The sequence below is a fragment of the Acanthaster planci genome, linkage group LG12 (genome assembly GCF_054643075.1).
Source record: "Acanthaster planci isolate LZ-2023a linkage group LG12, COTS_SCS, whole genome shotgun sequence".
Lineage (NCBI taxonomy): Eukaryota > Metazoa > Echinodermata > Asteroidea > Valvatida > Acanthasteridae > Acanthaster > Acanthaster planci.
In genome coordinates, this window is record NC_141788.1 from 6,846,456 (window position 1) to 6,873,973 (window position 27,518).

The 27,518-nt window shown below is 40.8% G+C and overlaps 2 protein-coding genes across 10 annotated transcripts in view; one reads left to right on the plus strand and one right to left on the minus strand.

The window, feature by feature from the left end:
- LOC110977729 (phosphatidylinositol 3-kinase regulatory subunit alpha-like) overlaps positions 1 to 22,240 on the plus strand; it is a 29,951-nt gene extending 7,711 nt beyond the window's left edge. For both annotated transcript variants that reach the window (XM_022232086.2, XM_022232087.2), the window contains 18 exons: positions 2,005 to 2,067; positions 2,596 to 2,741; positions 3,227 to 3,361; positions 3,876 to 3,990; positions 4,697 to 4,813; positions 5,347 to 5,439; positions 5,741 to 5,839; positions 7,506 to 7,715; positions 8,523 to 8,724; positions 9,046 to 9,149; positions 9,422 to 9,521; positions 9,856 to 9,957; positions 10,342 to 10,522; positions 10,642 to 10,770; positions 11,190 to 11,485; positions 15,895 to 15,963; positions 17,252 to 17,416; positions 18,438 to 22,240. In XM_022232086.2, coding sequence (XP_022087778.1) covers positions 2,005 to 2,067; positions 2,596 to 2,741; positions 3,227 to 3,361; positions 3,876 to 3,990; positions 4,697 to 4,813; positions 5,347 to 5,439; positions 5,741 to 5,839; positions 7,506 to 7,715; positions 8,523 to 8,724; positions 9,046 to 9,149; positions 9,422 to 9,521; positions 9,856 to 9,957; positions 10,342 to 10,522; positions 10,642 to 10,770; positions 11,190 to 11,485; positions 15,895 to 15,963; positions 17,252 to 17,416; positions 18,438 to 18,648 — 2,537 coding nt within the window. In that variant the 3' untranslated portion in view covers positions 18,649 to 22,240. The remainder of the gene's footprint in view (positions 1 to 2,004; positions 2,068 to 2,595; positions 2,742 to 3,226; positions 3,362 to 3,875; positions 3,991 to 4,696; positions 4,814 to 5,346; positions 5,440 to 5,740; positions 5,840 to 7,505; positions 7,716 to 8,522; positions 8,725 to 9,045; positions 9,150 to 9,421; positions 9,522 to 9,855; positions 9,958 to 10,341; positions 10,523 to 10,641; positions 10,771 to 11,189; positions 11,486 to 15,894; positions 15,964 to 17,251; positions 17,417 to 18,437) is intronic.
- mtg1 (mitochondrial ribosome associated GTPase 1) lies at positions 21,376 to 27,406 on the minus strand. Of its 8 annotated transcripts, none has more exons than XM_087143833.1 (11): positions 27,372 to 27,406; positions 26,514 to 26,699; positions 26,333 to 26,397; positions 26,001 to 26,111; positions 25,707 to 25,793; positions 25,386 to 25,533; positions 24,819 to 24,880; positions 23,776 to 23,872; positions 23,500 to 23,581; positions 23,041 to 23,147; positions 21,376 to 22,821 (listed from the first exon to the last, which is right to left on the minus strand). In XM_087143833.1, the coding sequence occupies exons 2-11, from the start codon at positions 26,614 to 26,616 to the stop codon at positions 22,727 to 22,729; spliced, it is 957 nt and encodes a 318-aa protein (XP_086999959.1). In that variant the 5' UTR covers positions 26,617 to 26,699; positions 27,372 to 27,406; the 3' UTR covers positions 21,376 to 22,726. The 8 variants fall into 8 exon arrangements, with proteins under 8 accessions (XP_086999959.1, XP_086999960.1, XP_022087781.2 ...); XM_087143834.1 differs by having other exon boundaries at positions 26,514 to 26,631; positions 27,372 to 27,393; XM_022232089.2 differs by having other exon boundaries at positions 27,251 to 27,385.
- Positions 27,407 to 27,518: the final 112 nt, after the last annotated feature.

A 27,518-nucleotide genomic window follows, 5' to 3' on the forward strand; every position in this document is an offset into this window, starting at 1 on the left:
TGTCACCAGCTTGAAATTAAGTTTGGCAGATTCAGGACTGCGGAGCCTAGCCACGTACTTTATGTCTTGATTTTTATCCAAGTACAAAAACACATGGTGATAGTCAGCACAGTTCTGGATAGTTGGAGATCCAAGCTGATTTCATTGAAAACAATACAATTTCAGAAAATCTTGTGACCTGTGAATCCTACAGTATCCAACAAAAGAAATGCCCCCAATGTGGGAGAAAAGTGGGCTCTCAAGAATTTAAACTCAGTCGCAGAAGGCCGTGCCAGCGAGTATTTGGCATGGCAACCCTCAAAATCTGGCCTACAGGAACATGCTCAGCAGCTGTCCTGGACCACAATAATATGCTGACTGTAACAAGGAAATACGTGGCCACTTTTGATTTGAATGCTTTCACACAAGCGTACATGCACACTGTATGTACATGTATGTATGGCGGTGTATTTAACCTACATTCATGCCTGAAAGTGCATGATGATACATGTATTTACACCACCTACCAGTGTTTGGTTGCCTTAGCATGCTTGCAGGAAACAGGAACAAACCAGGAAGTATTCAACTGGTGCAGTTGAAATGCAATCTTTTTTTCTTTTTTTTCAAATTTTTAGGGGAGTTTCTCCGAAGTCAGGCACCAAATATTTGAGCATGGGTTCGCAATTGCAAGTTAGTGCCCACAAATGTCTGCCCCAAGGATATGTACATGTACGTGTAGTGTGAAATTCGGTTCCATCCATTCGAGCCCAGAGCCATTTTGAAGTAAAGTGTGTTCTGTGTCAAGTGGTCATAGGAGGATAAGTTTACACCAAAAGAGTGAAACATTTCTGACAGATTTGGAACGAAATTAGAAAAATAAATGCATAGAATTTGTCGCATGGTACTCTCAAAGACTGCTGATCACATACATAAACGTACATGTACGTGGTTTTAAAGACTGGTTTGTGAACATGGCAATTGATTGTGACCTTGTACTAGTGCACGTGGTACTTGTAGTTACAGGTTGATAATTCCAGAAATTAGGGGTCCAAAAGTGTGACATTTTTGTGCCCCTGTTACATCTGACCTTTGTTATTTGACAAGGAAATATCACCAAAATTGATTTACTATTACTGTTTGCTTGGCAAGCAATTTGCGTTAATTGGTCACACTTGAAAATTACATGTAGAAAATCTGTTCTGAACTCACAAAATTGTATGTCAGATGTGACAGGGACATGAAAAACATGGACCATGTTAATACATGGTCCGGCTTCGCGTTGTTGAATAGGGAGACTGTCTGAGGTACACATGCAGGTGTATTTACAAATCAAATTTTGAGGTTAAATGATACTTGGTTTGATATCCTATATCTGCAGTACCCATATAGTGACAGTTAATAGGCTTGCTACCATCAGCTGTGCTTGGTGAAGGGACCTTCAAGAGCTAAATAAATAGGATTCCATTTTCCACTAACCTTTTTTTAGAATTGGAAAGTCTGCTTTAACATTTTCTGAACCTCCTTGGGGCAGGAATTGAAATCCTGTTCTGGCTCCATACTGCTTCCTCCTCTGCTATAGAAGCACCTTTTCAAAAACAAGGCCAGATTGATGAGAATTCCCAGGTTGTTTCATCAGTGAAACCTTTGACCTTGTGGAGCTCAACATGTGGACCGAAATGGTAATGAAGCTGAGCTTTGAAGAAGTAGAATGAAAGGGGGAAAAGAGTGTCTCCCCAGATGTCACTTGTCCTCTTCAAAAGATGCTGTCTACTGTATTTTATCAGTAAACTGTTGAGAAATTGTCTGACACTTGCTAGCAACATTGCTCCTGAAGATCAACGGAAGGGATTGTTTGAGACATCAAGACTTTTTCACTAGTGGCTCCTTCCAGAGCCAACCCTGTGTCACAAAAGACATTCTCCATGGTGCAGCAAATCTAATGTACTTGCCTAACATCATTATGACCCTTTATTTCAGAATCAGTGAAATGTAACTCCAGCCTTTTTTTCTGTTCTCTTGTTTCAGGCTCCCCAGAAGGCCATGTGCTCTTTGACAAAGGTTTAGTCACTCCCATGTTGTGTCAGCATTGTAAGCACAGTGTCGTTTGTGTTTTACCATAGCTTGAGGCAACCTGCTTCAATCAAGGCACATTTAGGCTTATTTCTGTTTGACTAATGCTGAGGCTGCATCCAAATCTGCTGTCTAGAGCTAGGTCTAGGTCTTCACTCCATTGGGAAATATGTGTAGATATACAGACAATACATGTAGACATAGCCGTAGCTCTAGCAGCCCGTTTCGGACACAACCTGAGTCAGTTTCGCTAATCACCATCACTCTACACCTCTACTCTTTTGTCACTACATGTAGGTTTACCATAAATCACATGATTTGACAACCTTCTATGCAGCCAGATTGCTACTGAATCTTTAATAAATCATTGTCACATGAACCTGTGTCGACCTCCAGTAATCCAGTAATCCTTAAGAGATGTTGCGCTTAAAATTGATTGGACTCCGTTTTATAACAAGAACCTTCAGCAGGCTGTACAGCATGATGTCATCAGTAAGTGGTTGTTTCAGATTCAGTGGGTTTTTTTTTTCTTTGCTTGTATCTCAGGCAACGACTACATCTGGGGTTCCGGGAAGATAGCCTCGCAATGCCAAGACTGCAACTTTGTGTATCACAAGATGTGTGGGCTGTATGCTGCCAATGTCGAATGTGACAAGCAGCGCAGTGGCTACATACAGACTACTAGAGACATGGTGAGGTCAAAGGTCATGCAAGTTACCTCTGACGTGGGAGGGTTAGATTGTGAATGAAGAGTTACGCTTTTCTTCCATACCTGACACATTTCAACTACATATGCTGTAGCCATGTTGCATTTTTTTGGGACTGGTGGTTGCTTAGTTACCTAAACCACATTAGAAACAGCACACTGTTCCAGACCTTGAGAGTGATTCCACGAGGCTTACCACAAAATCATATAATCTAGTCACAACTCATGAAGTCTGACATATTCAAGTCTGAATGTGTAAAGGTTACGTACTCAGGATACCAGACATAATTCAAATTTCTCTGAAATATCTAATCGGGAAACATTGATTGTGTTTTCTCATCAAGTGATGATTAGTTTTGAAGACTGTTGAAAATCTGTCTTCGTTTTCTGGAAAGGCTATTCGCATAGTGTGCAGCAAAGGCAAATTATTTGATGTGAAAGTGAACTTTTTCCACACACCATCATTTGTAGCCTGTCTCCAAGTGGTCGATAGAGGATGTCTTAAATTGGATGGCGGTCACACATCTCTACCGCTACGCCGATCTCTTCAGGAAACATCAAATTGATGGACAGCAGCTGATCAACATCAATCAAGAGTCACTAGACGTAAGATAGATTCCACAGAAATTATTTTCCTTCTTCTTGGCACAAGCAAAGCATTGCCTGCAACAATCGAAACTCACAGAGCCACTGAGCAGAATTCCATAGTGAAAATCAGCTGAGAATCAGGATACATGTACATTTGACATGTTGGGCAGGAACCTGGTATTGCCAAGAACTTCCTCTTTCCAGCAAATTCAGGCATTCGGCAGCTTTGTGAAAAAAACGTATAATTCCTACGTGGATGTCATGTGCCTTGTGTTTTCAGTCGCTGAGTTGGGGGTAGTTTTATTTGTAGAAATAAAATCAGAAGAAATTTCTGAGAACCAAAGCTCCACACCTTCAGAGTCACAAAAAGGAGAGAAACATGTCGTTAAAAATGACCTGAAAAAAGATACTCCAGTTACTGTGATTCTTAGTAAGCTTTGACATTTACAGCCTCTCACTGATCAAATGTTGTCACCTTTTTGTTTTCATCTATTTGCAATTTCCAAATTTCTAATGGTGTCTCTTTTTGTAGGGAATCGGAATTAAAGATGACTTCAACCAGCAGTGTATCTTGTACACTCGTAATGAGTTGGTCTACGCAGAGTCCAGACAGCAGGGCCACAGGCAGGAGCTGTCATTCCAAGAAGGTGAGCCTGTTTATTTCCTTCCAAGGACCACTTGAGTGATATCATCTCAAGTTTTCTTAACACAAGGATATCACAAATGACGGAGTGTCTTGTGTGAGGTGAAGTGTTTGCCAAAGTACAGTCATTTCCAAAAGTTTAAGACCACCTAGAATTTTATTGGTGTTTCTGTCACAGGGCTTGTATTACATTGTCCTATTGAACGATTACTTAACATGGTTTTACAGCAGTGCATAACATCAGTGTAGTGCTGCACATCCATTTGGGTGAATTTCTTGGCAAAGACAGGTCTTGTAAGACATTTTGTCTGTAAGGCGGCGAGAGTAAAAAAAAAATGGGAAATAAAGGAGGGCACACTAAAACTAAACTGTTAACATTTCAAATCATGGAAATGTGGTCAAATAGCTGTGTAACCAAGACACTAAGGTTACACATTGAAAATAAACATACGTTGCCATGCTTGATTGGTTTAAATTTGGCTTTTCTTTAAGTTAATACATTTTGTATGGGTGGTCCTAAACTTTTGCAAATGTCTGTAAGATCTGAAATTTGTCCACGTTGAAAAAGGGTGCATGTTTGTGTACTAAAAAGATGGTTCTATTGAGAAACGTGCCATACACTCAACGTTTTGATCACCATGACGTGATCACCTGTAGGAGATGTCAAATTATGCCCACTTACAAGTTCTTGTTTGACGGCATCTTTGCAGCTGTGTATCCGGCCAAAATGCACACTCTCCGAGAAGTCACGTTCTCCACGTTACAGTGGTGCGGCAAATGCGGGAAATTCATGTACGGAATGACTCATCAAGGCCTCCAGTGTGCAGGTAGGACCACAGGCCGTGGGAAAAGGCAACTGAAACGCATATGTCAGTACACCTTCACCGGGTTAAGGGGACAGTTTCCTTTGTTGGCAAATTTGGACCGAGTTGTGAGGGCATTTCTCTGTCCTCATAACATTTCTCGGTTCCCACTAAATAAGTGAAATAGCGTGTGCATGTCCCCACAGCTACAGAACAAAAACATGTGGATTTAATACCTTTTGCACAGCTTGCCTAGTCTTTTACACAATGGGCCCTTTGCATAGTTAAGCTGAAAGAGAGGCTAGACTTGCTGCAAGGGAGGCTAGACTTGCAACCTCCAGCTATTTTGAAAAAACCCCTCGCTGATAACCTGCAGAGTACTGGCGTGAAAGACTGTTTTGCTAGTGCAGCCTTGTCTTGGTCCCCATGCTGCAATTCCATGCTAAGAGCAAAGAGTCTGCCGTCACCTTAGAAGCTTGTATCCGCAAGGAAGATTCCAAACAAAAAGTACCATTTGACAGTTTACTCAAGTTGAACCTGTCTTGTCCTTTTTACAGTCTGTTATCTGGTGTGTCACCGAACCTGCGCTGCCACCGGACTACCAAAGTGTGAAGCAAACCAAAGACTTTCCAGTGTTGAAAATGTGTCAGGTACTGTGAAGATTGAGGGAGAAAGGACCTACATCTTTCTGTTTCACCTTGTCTAGCAATAACCACCAGTTTTCGCGACAGTTTTGAAGATACACGTACCTGGCCAAAAACAATTCTTGTTTATACTGTTGAGCTTAATTTCTGAGATGCATCGTTGAATTCTTTACTTGCATGAACTAGGTTACCATAGTAATCTTGATATTACCCTAGTTTTTTTGTTTTTTTTCATTGTCAGAAATCACTTGCACTCTAATTTAAACACGTCCAGAATCTCAAATTCAGTAATATGATTTTTTGGCAGGGAGCATTTTTGGCATGGATTTACGGGAGCAGTTTTCGCATCCTCAGCCAGCACCAACGGTGGTCATGAAATGCATTGAAGCCATTGAAAGCCATCACGGTGAGTGCCCTTCTTGCAACCTTCTCTGTCCTGGTCCCCAGGGTATTCCTAACGGGGTCTCCAAACCTTAAACTCTTCCACCCTGCAGCCGTTGGTCCAGTTAGGAGAGCTACCGGTCTAGATTTCATGTGAATGTTGTAAAGATAAATTCCAATGGCAATTGTTGAAGGAAGGAATATTAACAGGGACTCACTTCTTGACAGTGTTGTATTTGAATCCAACACAAGTCCATGTAAGTCGATCACAGGTAATTCAGTCTTAACCACTTCGCGCCGGTGGCAGTTATCAATGTTGATGATGCTCGGGTGGGATAATTATCATTTTTTTCTGTTTTCAAAATTCTTTAAAAATTCCTATCTTTACTTACTGGACACTTACACCCACACAAAGGACTGTCTGGTTTCTACCTTAAAAAACAGACAAAATCTATTGATGCCTGAGTATTTCAGCCAGGCCTGCAGCCTTGTAAAAAGAGCCCAGATTGTGCGGTGTTGTGTAACTTTCTTTTGTTCACGAACCTGGCACAGTGCGCTGCTGACCTCTTTTCAATAGGGGCCAGATTAGCGTGCAGCAGTGCTGTGTGGCTCATCGCTGCGGTGGGTTTTTTTATCATTTTTTACTTTGTTCTTGGGAGTAATCCAAATGTGTGAAATTACATTAAAGGGAGCAATTTTGCACCGAGACCAATTTCATCTGTGACGTAGACAATCAGGGCCCTCGTGACTCATTTCCACGAATTTGGAATGATATCACGGCTATTAATTCAGCCAATATCCTGTGAAATCATTTCCTGTTTATGACGTTGTCACATGATCGTTTGCGTACAAGGTTTATCATACAATTTTATCATTTTTTACTTTGTTCTTGGGAGTAATCCAAATGTGTGAAATTACATTAAAGGGGAGCAATTTTGCACCGAGACCAATTTCATCTGTGACGTAGACAATCAGGGCCCTCGTGACTCATTTCCACGAATTTGGAATGATATCACGGCTATTAATTCAGCCAATATCCTGTGAAATCATTTCCTGTTTATGACGTTGTCACATGATCGTTTGCGTACAAGATTTATCATACAATTTTATCATTTTTTACTTTGTTCTTGGGAGTAATCCAAATGTGTGAAATTACATTAAAGGGGAGCAATTTTGCACCGAGACCAATTTCATCTGTGACGTAGACAATCAGGGCCCTCGTGACTCATTTCCACGAATTTGGAATGATATCACGGCTATTAATTCAGCCAATATCCTGTGAAATCATTTCCTGTTTATGACGTTGTCACATGATCGTTTGCGTACAAGATTTATCATACAATTTCCTCTGAAAATATTTGAACTTCCAAAATATACGTCACTATGCCGTAATTGCTTGTGTGTACTATGTCAGAACCCACAGAAGTTAGCTGAAAAAGAGGATTTCAACATCATTCCATTGTGTTTTGTGTCAGGATGAATGATGGATATGTTGCATCATGAAAGAACTGAATGATAACTGTATTGGAACAAATCTGCATTTGTTGGAATCTCAAGAATTCTTAATTTTGCTTCTTACTCTGTGTATAGTGTATGCCATTTGAAACTGTAGGGTTTTGATGGATCCAGGAAGTCAATGGGAAATGCCTCACAGGATTAGAGATTGAATGTCCTCTCTTTTAATTCTTCAGGTTTGGAGCAGCAAGGTTTGTACCGTCTCCACTGTTCCATGGCAGAAATTAATGAGGTGCGGAACCAACTTGCTGCGAATCCGGACGCCGTGGATCTGTCCCGGGTCACCAATGTCCATTGTCTCACTGGAGTGTTGAAATGTTACCTCCGGGAGCTGCCTAATCCTGTCATAGAGTTTGAAATGTACGACAACTTCATGTCGGCCAATCGTAAGTCTTGTCTATTTAGTGTCATTTTGTAGATGCTTTTCAAATGTTCTTTGAGAAAAAGTGAGAAGAAATTGTGCTTTACCATGTTTGAAGAGATTTTTATGAGAATATTTGTCATTTGTCCTGATCAAGCACCAGAACATGGAGGTACATGCCATTAAAAATGGCAAGAGAGGGGTTTGAACAAACTGAAATAAAATCAGTGAAAAACTTCATTGGAAATTGGAATTTTTAATTGTTTTGACGTCTTGACTAATGAATGGGAATGAATATGTACATGTACTTGGCCTGTTCATAAGTTGCATCCATCTGTTGTGCCGTTCTTACACGTGTAAAACCGACCTAGTACAGTCTTATTCCCTTATTAACCCTAACCTCCCCATGCCTTATTACTAAGAACCGTCCTGAATCTTCCGAAATCCTCCAAATTCAGAAAAATTGCATTCAGCCCAAATCCTCCAAAACCCTCCAAAATTTCTTGAAAATGTCATTTGGAGGTGTGCCTAACTGCCCAAAACCGTCAAAATTCTCCGGCAATTCCTCTCATTATGTTGAGGCAGTGCGAATGTCACTCTTGAGCTGTGCAGTTGATTCAAAAGAAATTTCGGGCTGAATTTGTGCTTGACTAAGCACAAACAATGTAAGGTCTGAACCACGACCTTCACATATGGCATCCTTTGAAATCAGCCATGCACTTTTGCTATACATCCTGAATCCTCCAAATTCTCCACTTTTCGGAAAAGGATTTGGGAGGATTAGGTAGGGTTAGGGTTAATTATTATAGTTGATGATTTTTTTCATAAACAGTGGAACAGAAGGAGAGTTTACGCATCCACACATTATTGGAATGCGTGGCACACATGGAGAACCATCATCGCACCACCCTGGCCTACATCATGGCTCATTTGTGTCGTATCTGTCAACTGTCAGCCATCAACAACATCTTCCCTAAACATCTGGCTTCTGTCTTTTGCCACATGCTGTTACGGCCACCCCACAAAAAGATCATGTGAGTCAGGAAGACCTGCTTTTGAGTGTGGTTGGGGTGGGTGTGGTTGGGATGGGTTGGGTTTGGATCAGGTAAGGTTGGGTAAGGTTGGATTGGCTAGTTGGGGTTGGGTTAAATCAGCTTGGGTCAGATTGAGTTGGGCTGGGCTGGGTTGGGTCAAGTTGGGTTGGTTCGGCCGGGGTTGGGTTGACTCATGTTGAGTTGGATCAGGTTGGGTTGGGTTGAATTAGGTTTTGTTGGGCTTGGCTATAGGTAAGGTTGGATTGGGCGAATTGCATTGGGTTGGGTTATTTCAACATATTTCCAATTTCTTTTCTGCAGGCATGTGATTCATAACACAGAGGCTCACAAGCGTCTGTTAGCGACATTAATAGAAGAAGGCGACTGGGGTGTGGGTCAGAATGAAGATGATGACAGCCCACCAGGTATGACTGGGTGGAAATGGGTTGAAGTAGGGTGGATTAGGTTGAGCTGGGTAGTCTAAGCTAGGTTGGGTTGGGCTGGGCTAGACTGGGTTGGGTTGGGCTGGGCTAGACTGGGTTGGGTTGGGCTGGGCTAGACTGGGTTGGGTTGGGCTGGGCCAGACTGAGCTAGTTTTGGCTTGTGTGAATGTACAACATTCACTGTGCTTCGTATTTACACTAAAAATGCCCTTTTTTGCAAGTAATCATGTGCTGGTTCTTTTATTGATTTGCAGAACCTCCACCACGACAGCCGAGCAGCGACTATGTGAATTCTGGAGTGATGGAACCTAGAACGTTGGAGGAAGCAGATTGGTATTGGGGTGATATATCAAAGTATGTCAATCAATGGATTTCATATCTCCAGATAATTAGCCTTGGTCTTTGGCCTCAGCTCAGTCTGTTGTCTTGTGCTAGCTGTAGGCATTGACCGATTGGAAATATGCAAGGTCGGACCGACAAAAGCCATAACAAACTCTAAAAGCTCTTATCTGGCTTGGCAGTATTTTGTGGCTGTGGGTTGTTGAGTTTGAGTTGTAGAACAGTTGTCTTTTTTATAATTTTAAGTCAGCCTTCCCCAAACTTTGAAACTTAGAATAGTTGTGTTTGGTTGCTTTTTCTTGGCTTCAACCTCATCAAAATGTCTGCTGGCCTTTCTCTCTTGTTCTAGGGAGGACGTCAATGAAAAGATGAAGGACATGCCTGATGGAACGTTCCTCGTCCGAGATGCCTCCAACAAACAGGAGACTGGTGACTTCACTCTAACTCTCAGGTACTGCTCTAACTTTTGCCTTGTACTTTAAATTTTCAGAGTGCTCCTTTTTTTTTTAAATCAATTTCTTGAGGGCCAGTGTTCAGATATTTTAAAAGATAAAACAGTTGTCAACATTTTTTGATTTTTTGAATTGATAATTTAAAAAGAAATCTTTGTCTTGATTGCCAATATTCAGATAGTTTTGTGGAATGAAACATTTTAAACTATTTTGATGCTTATCAAATTTTGGAATTTTTTTCATAAATGTGAATATTTCTCCAAATAAGGACATAGAACAAACAAAAGAGCTATTTTACGGTTAGTTCTGCCCTTGTTGACTCAAGGCCAAAAAATTGGAGAATTCTCGCAAAACTTTGAAAAATTTGTTGATTTGGATTACAGGAAGGGCGGCAGTAATAAACTCATCAAGATCTGTCATCGCAACGGCCTGTATGGTTTCTCAGAACCCTTGCGCTTCACATCAGTGGTAGAATTGATCAAACACTACCGCCACGTGCCACTCGCTCAGTACAACGCCAAACTGGACATCAAACTGACCAATCCCGTCTCCAAGAAAGATGCAGTAAGTCCGCCAAGTTCACATCCAAATTCCTGAGTTCTTTGCCAATGAGGTTCAGGGTTCTTTTGATTATAAAGATTGTGCATAATTCCTGTTCTCACAAGTCGTTTCTTTTCTTGTAGTTTGTTGAGGACATGCCCGAAAGCAACATTGACATAGTCATCAACAAACTGAAGGATAAGAACAAGGAATATCTTGAGAAGACACGGCAATATGACGAGTTGTACGAAGAATACAGTAAATCACTGCAGGTGAGCCAGTTAATTGATCAGCGTAAGGTCTGTGTAGGACAGTTGATGACGCTGTGAAGTCACTCATGAGTTTATGGTAGTGGCTACAGCCAGTCCCCATAGAGTCGTGTGTAATTTCAAGCCACAGCCAAGTGATTCGAACGTGGCTTTATAGTTTGCACAACAATCCGCCCTGAGCAGAAGCACCCCCTCATCGGTTGAAAAGAGCCGCATTGGTTGGGAGTGTTCAACTGTTGGTAGCGATACGACTGTGATGCATGCATTTCCTAGCTGTTTGTGAACCAGCAAAGTTCAGTTCGGACCAAGAGAGCCTCCGTTGCTAAGAAAATAGCGCCCTCTCTTGGTTCGGCTCAAGGTCCATTAAATGAAGTTTAGGTCAGTCTGTTACTCCTCTCTTCTGCATCCACCCCCCTCCCCAGAACATCCAGCAGAAGCGTCAGGCCCTGGAGGCATTCAACGAGACGGTCATCGTCTTCACCGAGCAGCAGGAACTCCATGAGCGTTACCACAAGGACTGTCTCCCCCAGGAACGGGAACAGCTGATGGAGAACTTCCGGCTGCTACAGCAGCGGCTGGCTGAGATTGTCGCCATGCGCAAGGCGCTGGAGGAAGAGCTCAAGGCAGAGGTGGACGCCAACCGAGAACGAGACCGGACCATGAACAGTATCAAACCCCTCATCCTCGACCTACGGAAGCTGAGAGACCAATATGTCATGTAAGTTGCAGATTCTTTTCTCCTCCCTTTTCTTTGTCCATGTAACTTATCCCCCAAAATAGCAAGCCCCGCCCCCAGTACCATTGATTAACTTTGACACGGGAATGCCAAGCATTCTTTCAAATATATAATTTTTCCACAGTTATTTGTTTTAGGAATGATTTGCATATAATGGCAAATTCTAGTCTAGTTATTGTTGCATCTTCCAGTGCCAGTGTTGTGGCATTTGTTGTTTTAAAATTGAATTTTAGCTGTCAGACCTGTAATGCCCCACTCAACCTACATGTAGAAAATATGTGTGTCCCGTGACTGCCCACAGACCCAGCCCTCCAATTTTATGGTGGTACCGCCCTTTTGGGTAACCCCTCTGAAAGCACGTTACCCTAAGCCCTGCCGGCGTAACCCTTTAGTGCTGAACAGGAAGGTAACCTTTATTGACAGTTTGCCAAGTAAAGGGATCACTTTCCATGTGTAAGATTGTGATATTGAGTTTCACTTGATCATGAGCTGGACAGTTATGAATATCTGAAATGTAGGGGTTGAGATTTGTCACGATTTTTCCTGATTGCGGGATTTATTTTATCACGATTTTCCTGATTTCAGGATGTTTCAAGCAATCTCTTTTCAGAAGTGAAAAATCCTAAGTTTACCTTTATGTTGATTTCTTTTATATTCCGTTTCTAAGAAAATAGCGCCCTCTCTTGGTCCGGCTCAAGGTCCATTCAATGAGGTTTAGGCCAGTCTGTTACCGTTGATTTGAAGGAATGCCCTGAAGCAGACATACCTGTAGACCCTACATTGCTGTGGGGCCGTGATCAAACCCTTTGATGATTATTTCGTGGATAATTCATTTTCCTCCAAATTCACCCCTGGAAATGGCCACCACAACTCTCCTACCACTTGGAGGAGTGATTAGGCAATAAAAGAATCTGAACCATTGAAGTTCTGCATGATATTTTACAAGTTTGGGGCCAACAAATGGAATTTTGAGTTTTACATACATGTGCCTGACCTTCCTTACATAAATGTTGGGCACTGAATCCTCCAAAATCCTCGTTAATGTTGAAAAGATCTTCATTCTGTAACCTACAATAAATTATCAAACATGCTGCATCCCTCCAGCTATCAACATTTCTTTTCCCAGTCTTGCCCTTTTTCAACTTTTAGTTGCATGGACATCACATAAGAGTTGCAGATGTCTTTGGAAGCATCTTACAGAGGTTATACGTTAACATGTCCTCAGAGGGCAAGAGCTTTGTATCGCTGGGATAGGCTCGAGTTAACCTACTGTGCTTCTTTTGCAATTAAATTAAGATAACAAAAAGAGCCCCTGAGACACCATGGAGATGCCAACAACACAGATTTCTGTTACTTTCAAAGTCTACTTTTCAAGCCCCCACCTTTAAGGTTCTCACTTTCCCACCCCAAAATGCAGGAAAAACAATAATTGATTTCATTAGAAACAGTTCAATGCCCAGATCTGGTTCTTATCTGTGCATTGCACGACTTTCGTTGCCTATATTCTCTCAGGTTGCTATATGCAGTATGCGTCACACAGCACAGACGAGTGAGTAATAACAGCGTTGCACTGAAAGTGGTTGCTATGGCAATGACCTAGATACATGAAAGGTACACAAAGATGGGGGAGGTGAGTTGAACGTGCTGGAGAACACGGCACGAGGAAAAAATGACTCATGTTTCTCAAAAGGATGGTTTGAAGAAACCCTCCCTCCCCCGAACCTCTGCACTTCTTGGAATGTAGTGGCTCTTTTGTTTATTTTAGATGATGGCAAAGTACCAAAAAAGTGAGGAAGTGGGGATATCACTGCCGTTTTTTAATCACTCGCTGAACAGTTGGCCAGAGTATTTTGGCACATGTAGCTCCCCGTGGATAAATGTCAAAAGTACATAAGACCCCAAACTGTTCAGATGGTGAAAAATGTAAGCACCTGTCAGCATCTGTTCTTATATCTTCAAGGTTTATAAATGATTTCTAAATCAGTGCAGCCTTCACCATTTACCCCTCAGGAATACATAGCCATGTAGCAATTGGGACTTGCAACATTTGTGCATATGAAGCTGAAACAAGCTCTTTAGGATAAGTTACGAGTAAGTTTCAACGTTTACCCTGGCACATGTCCCAGTATTATCTCTAACGAGACTACCAAATGATCACAAAAGTTCATAACAAGTTAAAGACTATGCACCTTGGCGTGCTTTAACCACTTCATGCCGGGGCATTTTTCAATGTTGATGATGCTGGGCCGGCATAATTATCATTCTTTCCGTTTTCAAAACTCTTTAAAAATTCATCATTTCATTTAACGGACGTTTATAGCCACACGAAGTAATCTTTAGGCACTACTCTAAGTTGACAGGTGACCTTCATTGACGCCCGAGTATTTCAGCCAGGCCTGCAGCCTTGTAAAAAGAGCCCAGATTGTGCGGTGTTATGTAACTTTCTTTTGTTCACGAACCTGGCTCAGTGGACTGCTGACCTCTTTTCAATAGGGGCCAGATTAGCGTGGAGCGGTGCTGTGTGGCTCATCACTGTGGTGGTGGAGTCCTTTTGTCCCTGGTGGTAATCCGCTTGCTATAAATGCCCCAAACCCTGGTATATGGTTTCAAAACAAGGCTGGATTATCACCACTTTTGAGAGTGAAAAATGTTGCTAATGCCCAGCAGCCTGGTCTTTTGTTTGGAGTACGGTCTTTTGTTACAGGGCCCTGTTTTCTTTGTCCGAGCTCGGAGACCCCGGCCACACATATAAAGCATACATCTACGATTCCGGAGTCCCCAGGAGGAAGTGCTTAATTTCATTCAAGGTGGATAATATGCATGACACGAAGGTATTCCTGACGTAGGATACCATTCCTAGGTGATAGCGCCTTCTCTTGTTCATTATTGGAGCACAGAATCACACTAGTTACCAGTTAGAGATGCATAATTGTGAAACCTTCAAGTAAGTTTCACGGCTGGGTGTTCCCAATTTTTCTAGTGAAAAGAGTTGCACTAGAAAAATTAACAAAATTGTGCTTTACCTGCTGGATGTTGAGTTCTGACCTTTGCCAATGCACTGCGATCACAGCTCTGCATCAGAACTTGAAGTTTGGACTTGACTCATGTGTTTACTTTGCGGGTTCTTGAAATGAACTTTACTTTCATTTACACCAGAATTTTTTTCACACTCTTTTTGTTCGTTGCCTGTGCTCATTTTTTTTCAAGTATTTATAGATGAGGATATCAAGGATTTTGCGTAATCAAATCACGATATCGCCACGGTGTACCAAGGACTAGGCAGAGGGCCAACATTCCCCTTCCCCAGTAAACCCCCCCTGTATTAGTATTTGGGGTAATAGGATAGGTCTGTGTATGGGTGAGTCACTCCATCCCTCAAGGCTTTTAGGCTCATCTCACTGAGCTCTGCCACAGCATTGTCAGGATATGCCAGATGGCTATTCCCGGCTCATCAAATCGAAGTGGCCACTAGTCACTGGTCGTGCGCATGCCTGTTTTTAAACCCTAGAGCCTACAGTGACACAGTTTAACACACGTGGGCGAGTCACTCTCCAGATGTCACGTTATTTCTCTGAAAGCATAGCCTACAAATTCCATTGTCTTAAAAAATGTATATAAGGCAATTCGTCCCTGCACACGTGGATTACCTCATCTTACAGGTGCCGCAGTAGTCAAGTTTCAAACTTTGCCAAGTTTTGTGTTTATTCATACTATGATCAGTTATTGAGGAAAGTATTTGAAATTGTCACCATTGTGCCAAATCTTTGGGAAGTACTGTCTAAATATGGTCGAAAACTGCGGTTGGGAGCAGCACGGAAAAAGGTCTTATGAGGAAGAGTCTTGTGACAATCTGTAAGTTCTGCGTCAGCCACGGTAGAAAGATGCTGAAAAGTGGCCACTCATTGTCTCGTGTGTGCAGTTTGTGTCTGGCTCTACTATCTACATGGATAGTTTTTTACCACTTGCAGCCACCGGTGTTACTGTTTGGTAAAGATTGTTTGGAATGGTTCTTGATCGGGAAGGAGCAGTCATTCTTACAGAGGCACCATGTTTAATGCAGAGAATTAGGCATTCTCGTCTTTTTGTGAAATTGTTTAGTTTGGTTACTTGGGGCCTTGTTGAGTGAGGTTGGACGTTGTGATCAAGCAATCTGGTTTGGACGATCATCCAATGCACCTGCTCTAGTAACAAAAATTGTGGGTTTGAATTCAACCTGTGTCAAACTGAAATTTTGAAAAGCACTAGGTATGTAGTGCATCAGTGCAGGAAGGGCCAAGTCTGCTTATTACCATCATCTGTCAAAGTCATCACCAGGACAGTATGCCGGTGGTACTGGGTTCCAGTCCTCCTCAATTCACTTTGTTTTTTCTCTTAATTGTTCAATCAAACAGGTGGCTAGGAGCTAAAGGAGTCAAGCAAGACAGGATCAATGCATGGCTAAGCATGGAAAACCTTGACAAGTAAGTGGCTTACAAGGAACTTCAAAGTATGGTGTGCAAAACGTACAAAGTAAGAGACAAAACATGCACTGAAAAGGCATATATGCACACGAGGGAACAGATAAATGCATTGTGTAAGAATGCCAATGTATGGCAAGCAGAACGTACAAAATTCAAGAAATATGAAAGGGCTGCGTAGCACCGTGATCAGAATATTGACAAGAATATAATATAAAATCAGTGCTCTGAAATATGTGATTGCCGAACTTTCGGTAACTGAGTACCCTCTTCAGGGCACCATGAAAATGGTACAGTGGTGAATCTGCCTGCCCTGAAGAAGGTACTCAGTTACCGAAAGATCGGCAATCACATATTCCAGAGTACTGATTTTATATTATATTCTCGTGTGGTTTTGTCCTGGCCTTGACAAGAAGGAAAGTCTCCTTGCAGAGTGAGCTTAAAATCCCAATTTGCACTTTATATTTTGAAGGATTCTTTCCCTAGAGAGGTTTGCCTGACGTTAAAAAGTAGTTTTATGGATTTTTCTTTGTTTATTCTTGTCAGGCCCAAGATGAGAGAAACTTGGCTCTGAATCCGCAAAATTGTCAAGTGAGCCAAGTTACAAATGTTCACAATGTTCACGCACTTCCAACTTGTTTACCCAGAACTAAACCAAAAATCACACCAAAATGGGGAGTTTTCTTTATGTTATATATGTTTGCCATGTCATGGCTCCATACATTGCATCATTGCTATTCAATCTAATACATCATTTGACCTTTGAAAGCTTAACACATCCCCCATCATCATTTAACCCCCAGGCACATTTTATACACTTTCAATGTTCATGTGTTGGTAAAATCACCCAGCTTTACACAGGTTTACGTGATCATGAAAGGTGCATTGTGGGTGTGTATTTGTTGGTAAGCACTTCTCAACGCTTCTCAGGAATTTCTGACCTCAATATTTCACCTGTAAGAAAGTCAGCATATCGATTATTTTACGCTCTCGTCTCACCATTGAAGGCACCCAGCTTAGCTTTGAGCTAGCCATAATTACATGTACCTCACCAACCCTTCAAACTATAACTAACCCCACTCCTATTTTAAAGGAGGGATGCTTTTTGGGAAAAATAAACATTTTCATCATAAATTTTTTCCAAATTCCTCAAAACCAGGTGCTGCAGAATCATTTGAAACTTTCAAATTTTAGCCGCACTCTGCCGAAAGCACTTGAAACAAACCGGTCATTTTGGACAGATCATATCGATGTGACTGTGATTTGTTTGATTTGGTTGTTCTTCTCACAGCGAGCACACGACCGACACCGACTCCCTGCCTCATCATAACGAAAGCCTGTGGCTCATTCCATCAATGTCTCGGCCTGAGGCAGAGAAGCTACTGTGGGGAAAGGCCAAGGGGACATTCCTCATCCGAGAAAGCAGCCAACGAGGGGACTGGGCGTGCTCTATTGTGTGAGTATATGCTCACCGACTCAAAATGCAAAAACAATGTTAGCTTAGGCGACAGGTCTTTCAAGTTGGTGCTTGGATGTGCTAACCTTCCAGATTCAGAACTGGAAAAAAATTAAAATTGTAATTTTGAGAATTCTCGGATTTGCCGACCAACTATTGACCAATATAAGTGAAAACATTTTTGGGGGGCTCTGCTGTCCAACTGACAGCAAAATCCCTGGTACTCGGCTGCTCGCGCTAGTAGATGGGATACCGTTTTTTTTTCTTTTTTGAGGGTTGGGGATTTGTGCTTTGTATTCTCCCTCTGACTTGATCCTTATGTGTTTTTCTTGAGACCATAGAAAATACTTTTTTTTTTGTTTAAAATTTGTCTTAAAAAGTCTGAGCACCAACTTGTAAAAAACTGCTAGCTTAGCATCAGCATCCTGCTTTGAGTCCAGGTTCTAAATAGCAGGGATCGTTTTCCTGAGGGGACAGTACTATGGGTTGTAATTTCAATGTTCCTTGGGTTTTTCCCCCTCAGTTCTGACTGGGCATAGGGATTGTGACTGCACCAGTCTATTTTGGAAGAATTACAAAGTGTGGTGCACACTGGGCGTAGGGATTGTGACTGCACCAGTCTATTTTGGAAGAATTACAAAGTGTGGAGCACACTTACCATTTTCCATTGTTGCCCGCTTCTGATCATGTCAATTTAAAAATTAATGCATTAATTATGATAGTGAACAAAGTTTCATGTTTTTCTTTGGGGTTTCTTTTTTTCCAAGTAGCAAACACGGCATGAATGCATTACAGTGAAAATGGTGGCTTTTTTTTTCTCAAAACTTTTCAAAGATTGTCCTGAAAAAGACAATAGTTAACAACTTAAATATAAGATTACTTTAACCAATCATAAATTTGCGAATTTTGATTATAATTAGCATTAGGGCTACAAACAAGATTGGAATGACAGGCACAGATAGGATTTAGCAAATGGGATCAGGATGTGGTTCATTTCTTGATGTTCACATGTTGATTTCAGTGCTAAAGATCACGGCGAGGTACGACATTGTAAGATCAACCACACCCAGACTGGCTATGGCTTTGCTGAACCTTACAACCTCTACAGCTCCCTCAAGGAACTGGTCTTAGCTTACCAGCAGAATCCGTTGACCCAACATAACGAGGAACTGGACACGACATTAGCATACCCAGTGTATGGTCCCCAACCGCCCCAGGATGTCCGTCGGTGATACTCAAGAGGTCAGATAGGTTTGGGGTTTTTTATTTTGTTGTTGAAAAAAAAAGCTGAGACTTTCAAGAGTCTTGTGGCTGATTTTGAAATGGAGCTTAACACCTTGGAATGTGGAGATTGGTTGCAATATCGGACAATAGCATTAAGAATTTGAATTAGCTTCGAGAGAGAAGCCTCTTTAATATTTTACTCAGATATCCATTACTTCTGTTTACAAGTCCTCAATGCTGATGGTATGGCCATTCTGTTGGGAGTGATGTCCGTCTGCTTCTAAACTTACAGAGGTTTAAGAGCTTGGGAGTTTTTTAGACTTGTTTTGGATGCCGTGAAAATTATAGCTTTCCCTCAACACTGCTGCAGTTGCAGCGCTGCAGAAGTTGAGGCACTCAACCAAAATGTACAACACAAGCATACCGTGTTGGTTTAACAGAAATTTTATCCAATTTGTAGAAATTAAATTCCCTGCACTGTTCAGAGTGTGCTGACAATCATTCTTGAGTCTTGTTCCCAGAATCAGTTAAGTGCTACACTATACAAGTTGAGTAATTCTGACCTACCGTCTTTTGGGGTCACTGCATTGTACGTGTAGTTCTGTCATTTGCAACATGTAGTTGGTGTCAGATCTGGGACAATGGCCACTTTTTTGTGAGTGCACAGTTTCTTATGTCCCTGGTCAAGAATGCAGTTTTCTTGTAGCAAAATCATAAAAATCTCTCAACCTCTTTGAGTGGACTGGAAACATCTGTATGAATGTCTTTCTCTTATTCCCTGTACTGGTTAGCCTCAGAATATGTAGGCATTGTTGAGTTTTAAGAAAATAAAATGCAATGTTTTTCTGTATAGATGTTAAAGTTATTGTAAGTAGTCGGTTTAATGGAAAAGAAAAAGCCCTGGGCTGTATGGAATTTGTATCAAAAGAGTGCTTGGATTAACACAATGAATGGAGTGCATTTCATGTTAATTAAAGAAAACTAGTCCAAGAGATGGATTTGTAAAATACGATATCAGAAGATTTGCAGGATCATTGCATCCCTGGCCAAAGATATTGTGTGTCTGGCAAAATGTTTCCTCCCAGACTTAAAATTAGTAGGAATTAAGGGGTAGATTTTCCCAGAAACACAAACCGTTTCTTGTCGTCCCATTGATCATAAATGTGAAGGGACCGGAAAAGGCAGAGGTTTGGCCACTTGAAAATTCTGCATTGTTTCTACTTTATTATTTTTGTACACAAAGCTGACTATCAATATGTGCATTCCATGCTGAATAATAAGAAAACGTGTACATGAAGATACAAATATTCCATTTTTTTTGTGACTAAAACCTCTTGGATTGTACAGATAAGGTTGCAAGAATGGATAATATTAACAATAGACATATATATGTATATTTTTCTTTGCTTTACTAGCATTATGAAGTTTTTTGTATGTAATTTTTCCACTTTTGTTCTTGTGTATATTGCTGTTGTAGGTGAAATTGTATAGAGGTCTCTATCGAAGCTTACAAAATTACAAAAACGGTGCTCTCGAGAACGGTATAAAATACTTCATTCTTGCTACCAAGAGTTACGTATTTAGATGCCCATCAGGAAATCTAGTTCTAATTCTAAATCATTTGTTTTGGTTCCTGTGTATTAAGAAAACAGAACACAGCCGGAGAGAGTAAAACTACCGTACTTTTTTTGTACTTTTCATTTTTATTTTTGTATGTCCGCTCGAGTATTTACTAAAAAGCAAAAAGAAGCGCTCTGTTACTAAGTCTTGATTGTATTTTGTTTAGGATGTCATCAAGGCCTTAGGTGTGTTACATAACATAATCTGCCCACAGGTGGAACTTTTTTTCTGAATCTAGGTATTGGCTAGAAAAACTTTGTTTTCAAATACATGCAGGCCGTAAATTCAAGAACAGATTTGTATAGACCAACATCTAATCTTAAAAGAATAGAATTGTCATTGTTAGAAAACACATTAACATTTCTAAACAAGACTGGTTAGAAAGAAAGGGAACCATTGTAATGGCTGAGTTGGCTACTAGAACGGAACTGAAATTTTTGTGGTTCTAGTGTTGAGCCACTCTAGCTGGTTACCAGTCGAAATGTGTAATTTAGTTTGCCTGCCACTGGTACTCTGAAGAGTTTTAAGGCTGAACAGTATTTTGCAGGGATATCCAGATCCAAGATGATTTTCTTTTTTCCAATATTGGCAAACGATCTTAGCTGCTTGCAGGAAACGGTGGCTGTCAAGTAACCAAGATTTTTGTGCATTGCCAGAGTTTACACGCGTGCCACGCATTCCAACAACTGTTCGAATATATCAGTCGAAGTTCGACTGATCCACTTTTCCATGTAGCTTGAAGACATTTCACAGCGGCGGCTTTTCTATCAAAAAGATCTTTCAAAAATGGGGTTTTTTTTTAACGTGTATTGAACTGATGATTGTAAAGACGTTTATAGTATTTAAAGACCAAACTGGTACTTTAAAGAAGCGCAGGGTTTCTTCTTTGTCTGCCTTATGCTTCTAGAAAGCTCAGAGAAGTAACTATGTTCCTATTTTTGAGCAGATCTAGACAGCATTTTGGAAGAATCCATAGATATCTGTGACAATAAAAAAACGGATTTGGGGCCGTTGTTTTTGGGGGGGATGATGATGTCCATTCAGTTCAGCAGTACCATCAAAAGCCAAATTGTTCAGAGCCCTTTTTTAATGAAAGCGAAGAAATTATCCAAAACTAAAATAAACCAGGATTTATTGACGTTCAGTCCTATTGGACAAAAAATTGATCTTACCCAAACAAATCCTTGGTGTCTTAATATTTACAGTTTTATAAATCCAGTGCAAATACATTGTAAGCAGCACTCAAAGGGAAAGATTTTGAAAGTTGCAAAGTCCAAGTTACCAACTTGTTTCCCTGTTTATAAACATGCGACTTAATGGTTGAATCTAGCCAATTTTATACAAATCTCCTATAAAATGTTTTTAATTCTGTGAACAATCAAGACAGCACCTGATGCTTGAGAATTCTACATAATCAATTAAATTCACGACTGAAGCACCAATGAATTGAGATGAGTGATTAATATCAAGTAGATGTATATCAAATTTGCCTGCATTGTTACTGCCACGTTAGAACTGAGAAGTATTTAAATGGCTCACTAGGAATGCAGTGGTCTTTCTACTGGTCCTGTTAGTCACACGTTGTATCATGCAAATATTGCACGACGGTGATCCTATCAAGGGCGGTGAATCAAACTTCAGGTTCAAAGTCCTCTGAACTTGGTGCCAATACAATGATTCTGTCGGAGGTTGTAAAGGAGAAATAAACCTAAAAACAAGTCATCTCAACTCCCAACTTTTCGTTTCCCTTGATAGGACAGGACCACTCAAACAAATGAATATCTTGCATTGTGTCAAATGCCCCAGAAGAACAACAAATGAATTTTGAAATAATGTCCATCCGCTGTGAAGAAATTAAAATCCATTTCATGTTTGTGATTATATCTGTATGGGGGCTCTGTAATTATAAGGTTAGAGAGAGCCACAGCTAACATGTAGACTTTACTAATAAAGAAGTCCGTGATTTCATATTCAAGAGAAGTTTGGGTATTTTGGTATCATTTCTTGAGTCGACCAATTTTTTTCCTCGGTGAATAATATTTTTAAGAGGAAAATCATGTCGACCAGTTACATTAGATCTCCTGAGATCTCTTCTGAGGGGTGGAACATACAGGTGTATAACTTGACTACATGTAAGCATGTAGACTATTCATTAAGCTGAGTTCAGTCCAAATGTCAAGTGCTTGTGATGGATTTCGGTGTAAATTTGTTTAGCAGTTTTACTTTTATGCTAACAACTCCAGAATTTGGCCCTGAGCAGAGACATGCTAAGCCTCTCGTTCTGCCTAGGAGCACAGCTCGGGGCAGGTTGTCAAACCCGAGATCAGAGATGTACTGGCTGTCCAAGGGCGTGTACAAGACAACAACCGTAATTATTCTGACCTCCTCAGATCAGCGACATCCTTCCTTGTGCAACGACTGGTCAGGACAGAGGAATTCTGTGGTCAGTTCCAATGTTACCATTGGTCAGTCCAGTGTGATGTGACCCAAGTCGCCCTTGCGGAAAGCTTTGACCATGTGTGTGGCAGCTGCATTGATATCAGGTCTCTGAACCACCGAACCTAGAAAGGCATGAAAAAACAGCTGGTTACTCCCATTGGGTATTGCTTCCCTGTTTGTGAGGTCAAATTTTGCATGATTTTCACAAGTGTATAAACTGGAGACATGGTGCCAATGTCAGGGCTACATAAAAACAGGTCCGCAGTTCAGGGTGAACGAGAAACGAAACAATTAGCTCAAGGTTTGGGTGAGTGCTAGCAATTTTGGAAGGGATTTCTCACCTGCTGCTGTTTTCACACGACAGATCTTGTTCAGTTTTTTGGCGATCTGGGTCAAAACATCCATGATGTTGTCACTGGGACCCTCCAATTCATAAAAGTCGACATACCTGCAGAAAGGAAAGACACCATTGAAGGTGAGACTTCCAGCTGTAACACTGGTAATCCTCTGTTGACAGACTAGATAATCAGTAGGTAAATAATAAAGTTGCATTACTTAGGATTTCTTTTCACCTCTACCTTTTTTTGGAAAAAGGGGGGCGGGGTGATGTTGCAACATCCCTTGCAAAGCTACTCATTCCAGAAAAAAAACAGATAAATATTCAGGGGTCAGCATATTATGTGAAATTTTTTTTACATCCAAGAAATAAACAAAATGTCTAGTTTCAGTCTTTACACTACAAACTTTGTCCCCCAAAGGACTACAAAGCTGTAAATGCCGTCCTTTTGCAGACAGCTTACCTGTTGTGATTGTAACTGTTGAGAACATACAACAGGTAGTCTGCAATCACGTCGGTTCCCACAGCATGGTCTTGCAATGTTCCTATAGAAAGGTACATCAGAATTTATAACCGTGTACAGAGTCAAATACTTAATTATACGTTTTGAAAAATGTTAAAAAGGGAGGGGAGGGGTTAAAAGTTCTTGGGGGTGGGTGGATCCTTGGCTGTCATAAAGTTTACTGCAAAAAAAAAATACTTCAATTCACCACCTGGGCAATTGATGTTTTCAACTTACCACAGAGAGCTAGTTTCATGCCGACTTCAATTTCTTTGACATAGGGGGTCATGATCCCTGGTGTATCAAGCAACCAGACTTCAGGTTTGTTGCTCACCTTTGGGTAAAAACACAGGAGAGAAAGACACTTTGTCAGACCTGCTTGCTCAGGGTTACCTACTTCCAAGACAGCAGGTTGTTTCATCAATACTGGCATTTCCAAGACAGCAGGTTATACTGGCATTTCCAAGACAGCAGGTTATACTGGCATTTCCAAGACAGCAGGTTATACTGGCATTTCCAAGACAGCAGGTTATACTGGCATTTCCAAGACAGCAGGTTATACTGGCATTTCCAAGACAGCAGGTTATACTGGCATTTCCAAGACAGCAGGTTGTTTCATCAAGTTAAACTGGCATGCACTATTTCTGGTAGATGACTGGAGGTAACCATCTTGCCCTGGCTCGTCACAAGACATTTTCAGTCTCATTGATATGTGACCGACTCCACCAAAATGGGTATTATGGGACTTGTTTTCAAAATGAGTTACATACAAATTTGAATTGGTTACATTATAAGCTTTAACTTGGTGTAGGTTTGAACCTGTGGCATTTTGCAATCTGGAGATATACTCATTTTTGCATAATCATATCATACACATTAACAGAAGTGCTTCCAGAGATAAAACCCTCGAAACACAGGAAATGGAAAAAGAAATCAGCCAAGAAGAAAGTCTCTTGAATATCCATAGCAACAGTTAAGTTTCTTGTATGAATTGTGCAAGTATTGATAATGGAAGCCAATAAACCAAGAAGTAAAAATCACCCTCTCCACAGAGAAAAATACTCCAAAGACAAGTATTTGCTTCACATGACAATACCTCACAGAATTAAAACACTGAAATATTTGAAATATTGAATATTACATTGAATATTAACACACTGATTGAAACTGGACACATTCACACGGCAGCATCCATGCCTTAGAGGTCACAACCTACCCAACCACCACCTGAAGGCCTACACTTCAGAAAGTTGGAATTTTGGCTGTTCTCATCAACTCACTTTGATTTTGTGCATGAGAGATCTCGTTACCCCAGGCCGCACGCCCACTGGTGTTGCCTTGCCTGTCAATCAAAAAGAACCAATTTACCAAATAACTCATGGTCTCTATTAATCCGATATTTCAGTCGAGAATATCCTAAGTCATATCCCACACCGCCAGATCTTGCCAAAAATGAAAATAAAATACACAAAGCCACTCATTTAAAAAAGGCGCCCTTTCCATTTTTTTGGAGCATGGGCATTCAAAATTAGATTTTGGTAAGGAGACCATAAATGACATCATCTTAGCACCTTTCGGAGGGTAAAGGAAATAGGCAAACAATGTTATAAAAAATTTGAAATCGTGTTAGTTTTTGAAATTGGAGGTTCTTAAATTTCAGTAATTTACATAGGCTGGCAAATTCTTTATACCTGAACTGCCGAGGGGTATCAAGTACCACATAAAGCAACAGTGATTGGGCTCTACCTTCCTCAAACCAACAAAATCTTTCAAAATTCTCCTGGTTGAATTTGAAGGGTATGGAGGGGTAGAGAAAGAAAAGAACTAGATAACAATCCCATACAAACCTTTATTGAGGTAGATCCTTCGCATGGCATTGATGAGCGAGGATTTGCCGACGTTTGGCACGCCAATGACCATGACCGAGTAATCATTCTCCTCCAATCGGTGGTAACGATCACTGTTCTCTATCAATTCAACCACCCGCGGGATCACCTGGAATGATAGTGTAGAGACATTATACCTGACTTTAACAGCACTGGGATCAGATGCAAAAAAAACCTGCCACGTTAGTCATGATATGGGTAACAACCACCAATTCCCTGTTAAATAATCATTTTATATCAAAACAATGTGATTGATCTCTGACACAGGAGGGTAATTCATACATTTTTTACACTTGGGCTGCGTTGTCCAAGACACTCGGTGTACAAGATATTTTGGACCCCTTCTTCCTTTAATCTGTTGCGAACTTGCTAAAAAAAAACCAAAACAAACAAACCAGTCAAACAATATTATTCAATAATTAAAGTAAAGATTAAACAATTATTCTCTCGACAATCTGAAATACTTAATCCAAATGTTTCGATTTTTGTTGTAACGGATTTTGGCCTTACAGAATCTACATACTGTAGAACTGGAAGTTTGGTGGTATGGTGGAGAGGTTAGGAGGGAATACTCACGCTGGTTTTGTGTGGTGTAGTGTCAGCTAGATCCTTCTTGTTTAGGATTAAGAGGTGAGGTCTGATGGCAAAGATGTCATGAAACATAGGATTCCTACCAGCAAAAGGGATCTGCAAAAAAATAAATCTGGAATTGACGGATAAAATCCCACGTGGACATTACCTTAACTTGAACTCTCACGTCACTGTTAGCAAGACTCTGTTCCTAATCAGCCAAAATCTAACTCCGTGCAGAAAATAAATGGAATTATCTTTTCACTTTGGTCACGGTTTCACAGATCAAGCAATGCTAGATGTTGCATTTTCGGTGCATGTATTACACTTTGACCTACCCTGGCATCGTGAACTTCAACGATGCAATCCACTCTTCGCAGCGCATTACGCATCCTTTTAATTCCTGCCAAAAATGGAGGAAAATACCCAGTGAAAATGAACAATGCTGTGAAATCTATTGCTAAAATATCAAAATATGATATAAAATGAAATGGATTTCACTGTCTACCCTTCCTTTACCTCTTGCCATGTGTGATGGGAACCAGTGAGTCAGATCCTTAGATCCAAAGGTAAAGACTTCACGGAAGAGCCTCCTAGTTGAGCTGGTACCCGGCCCTGCCATCTCAACACTGCAGGACTAGTATAAAACCGATGAAATCTTTTGAGAGTTGCATCCAGTCAACATCAAGTTTCCTGTGCAGGTTTCTAAAATAAGAATCAGTAGCAGTTAAAAAATATCCTACAGGCTAGCTAGATTATAGATAGCCTGAAGAGGGTGTATTGCTTAATCCGCCAGTCCACATGGTCCATGGATTGCCTGCCATACAAAAGTAATTAATGCAGGTAGTAAGAGTTCATCATACGGACAACCCTAATTTTCCCTAAAAATGTTATATCAGCCATCAGAAAGTGATAACATAAATTATTATTATTGGTTTATTAAAAAACTGGCAATAGCAGCCCGAGATGCCCAAGGGCTGAATTATAGCACAGTCTGACAAGCAATGACAAATCATGATTACAAAATTGCAACAGTGAGATAAGCAAAGTAAAACAATATATAAGCAGAGGCATCAATGTACACACAACAATATCCTATCCTAAAATATATCCTTATAAGTGAAATTTAGCAAAGAAAATTCCGAAGCATTTAGTTAGACTAGACATGTTAGAAAACATTTTTCAGACATGGATGGACAAGTCTTATGCACACTGCAGGCATGACGGGCCTTGCTGTTGTCTAGATAGAACTTGACCACTTATTTTGTCCACTTGTAGAGCGCACCAAAACCCTTACTTTCTGGTGAGATTCAACTTTAGTCGAGCCCTTATAAATTGATACAAAAGAATTTCAACTACCCCCGGCCGTAGGCTCACCCTCACATTCAAGCAGGTGCAGGATTTTACTGGTCTACTTCCACCTCATGAGGGCGTCAACATTTCGAAACATACCTGCTATACCTGATTGCGAATTGTGCGCTATTTGCGAATGGACCTTCGGGACCAAATTTCACGTTGGGATTA

Bases quoted from the DNA above. Each gene is read 5' to 3' on its own strand.
- mtg1 (XM_087143833.1), bottom strand. From the start codon at position 26,616: ATGGCAGGGCCGGGTACCAGCTCAACTAGGAGGCTCTTCCGTGAAGTC. The intron at 26,112-26,332 runs GTAGGTCAAAGT...ATTTTTTTGCAG, and splicing joins TTGAAGTTCACGATGCCAGG to ATCCCTTTTGCTGGTAGGAA. The intron at 25,794-26,000 runs GTGAGTATTCCC...GTTTTTTTTTAG, and splicing joins CTACACCACACAAAACCAGC to CAAGTTCGCAACAGATTAAA.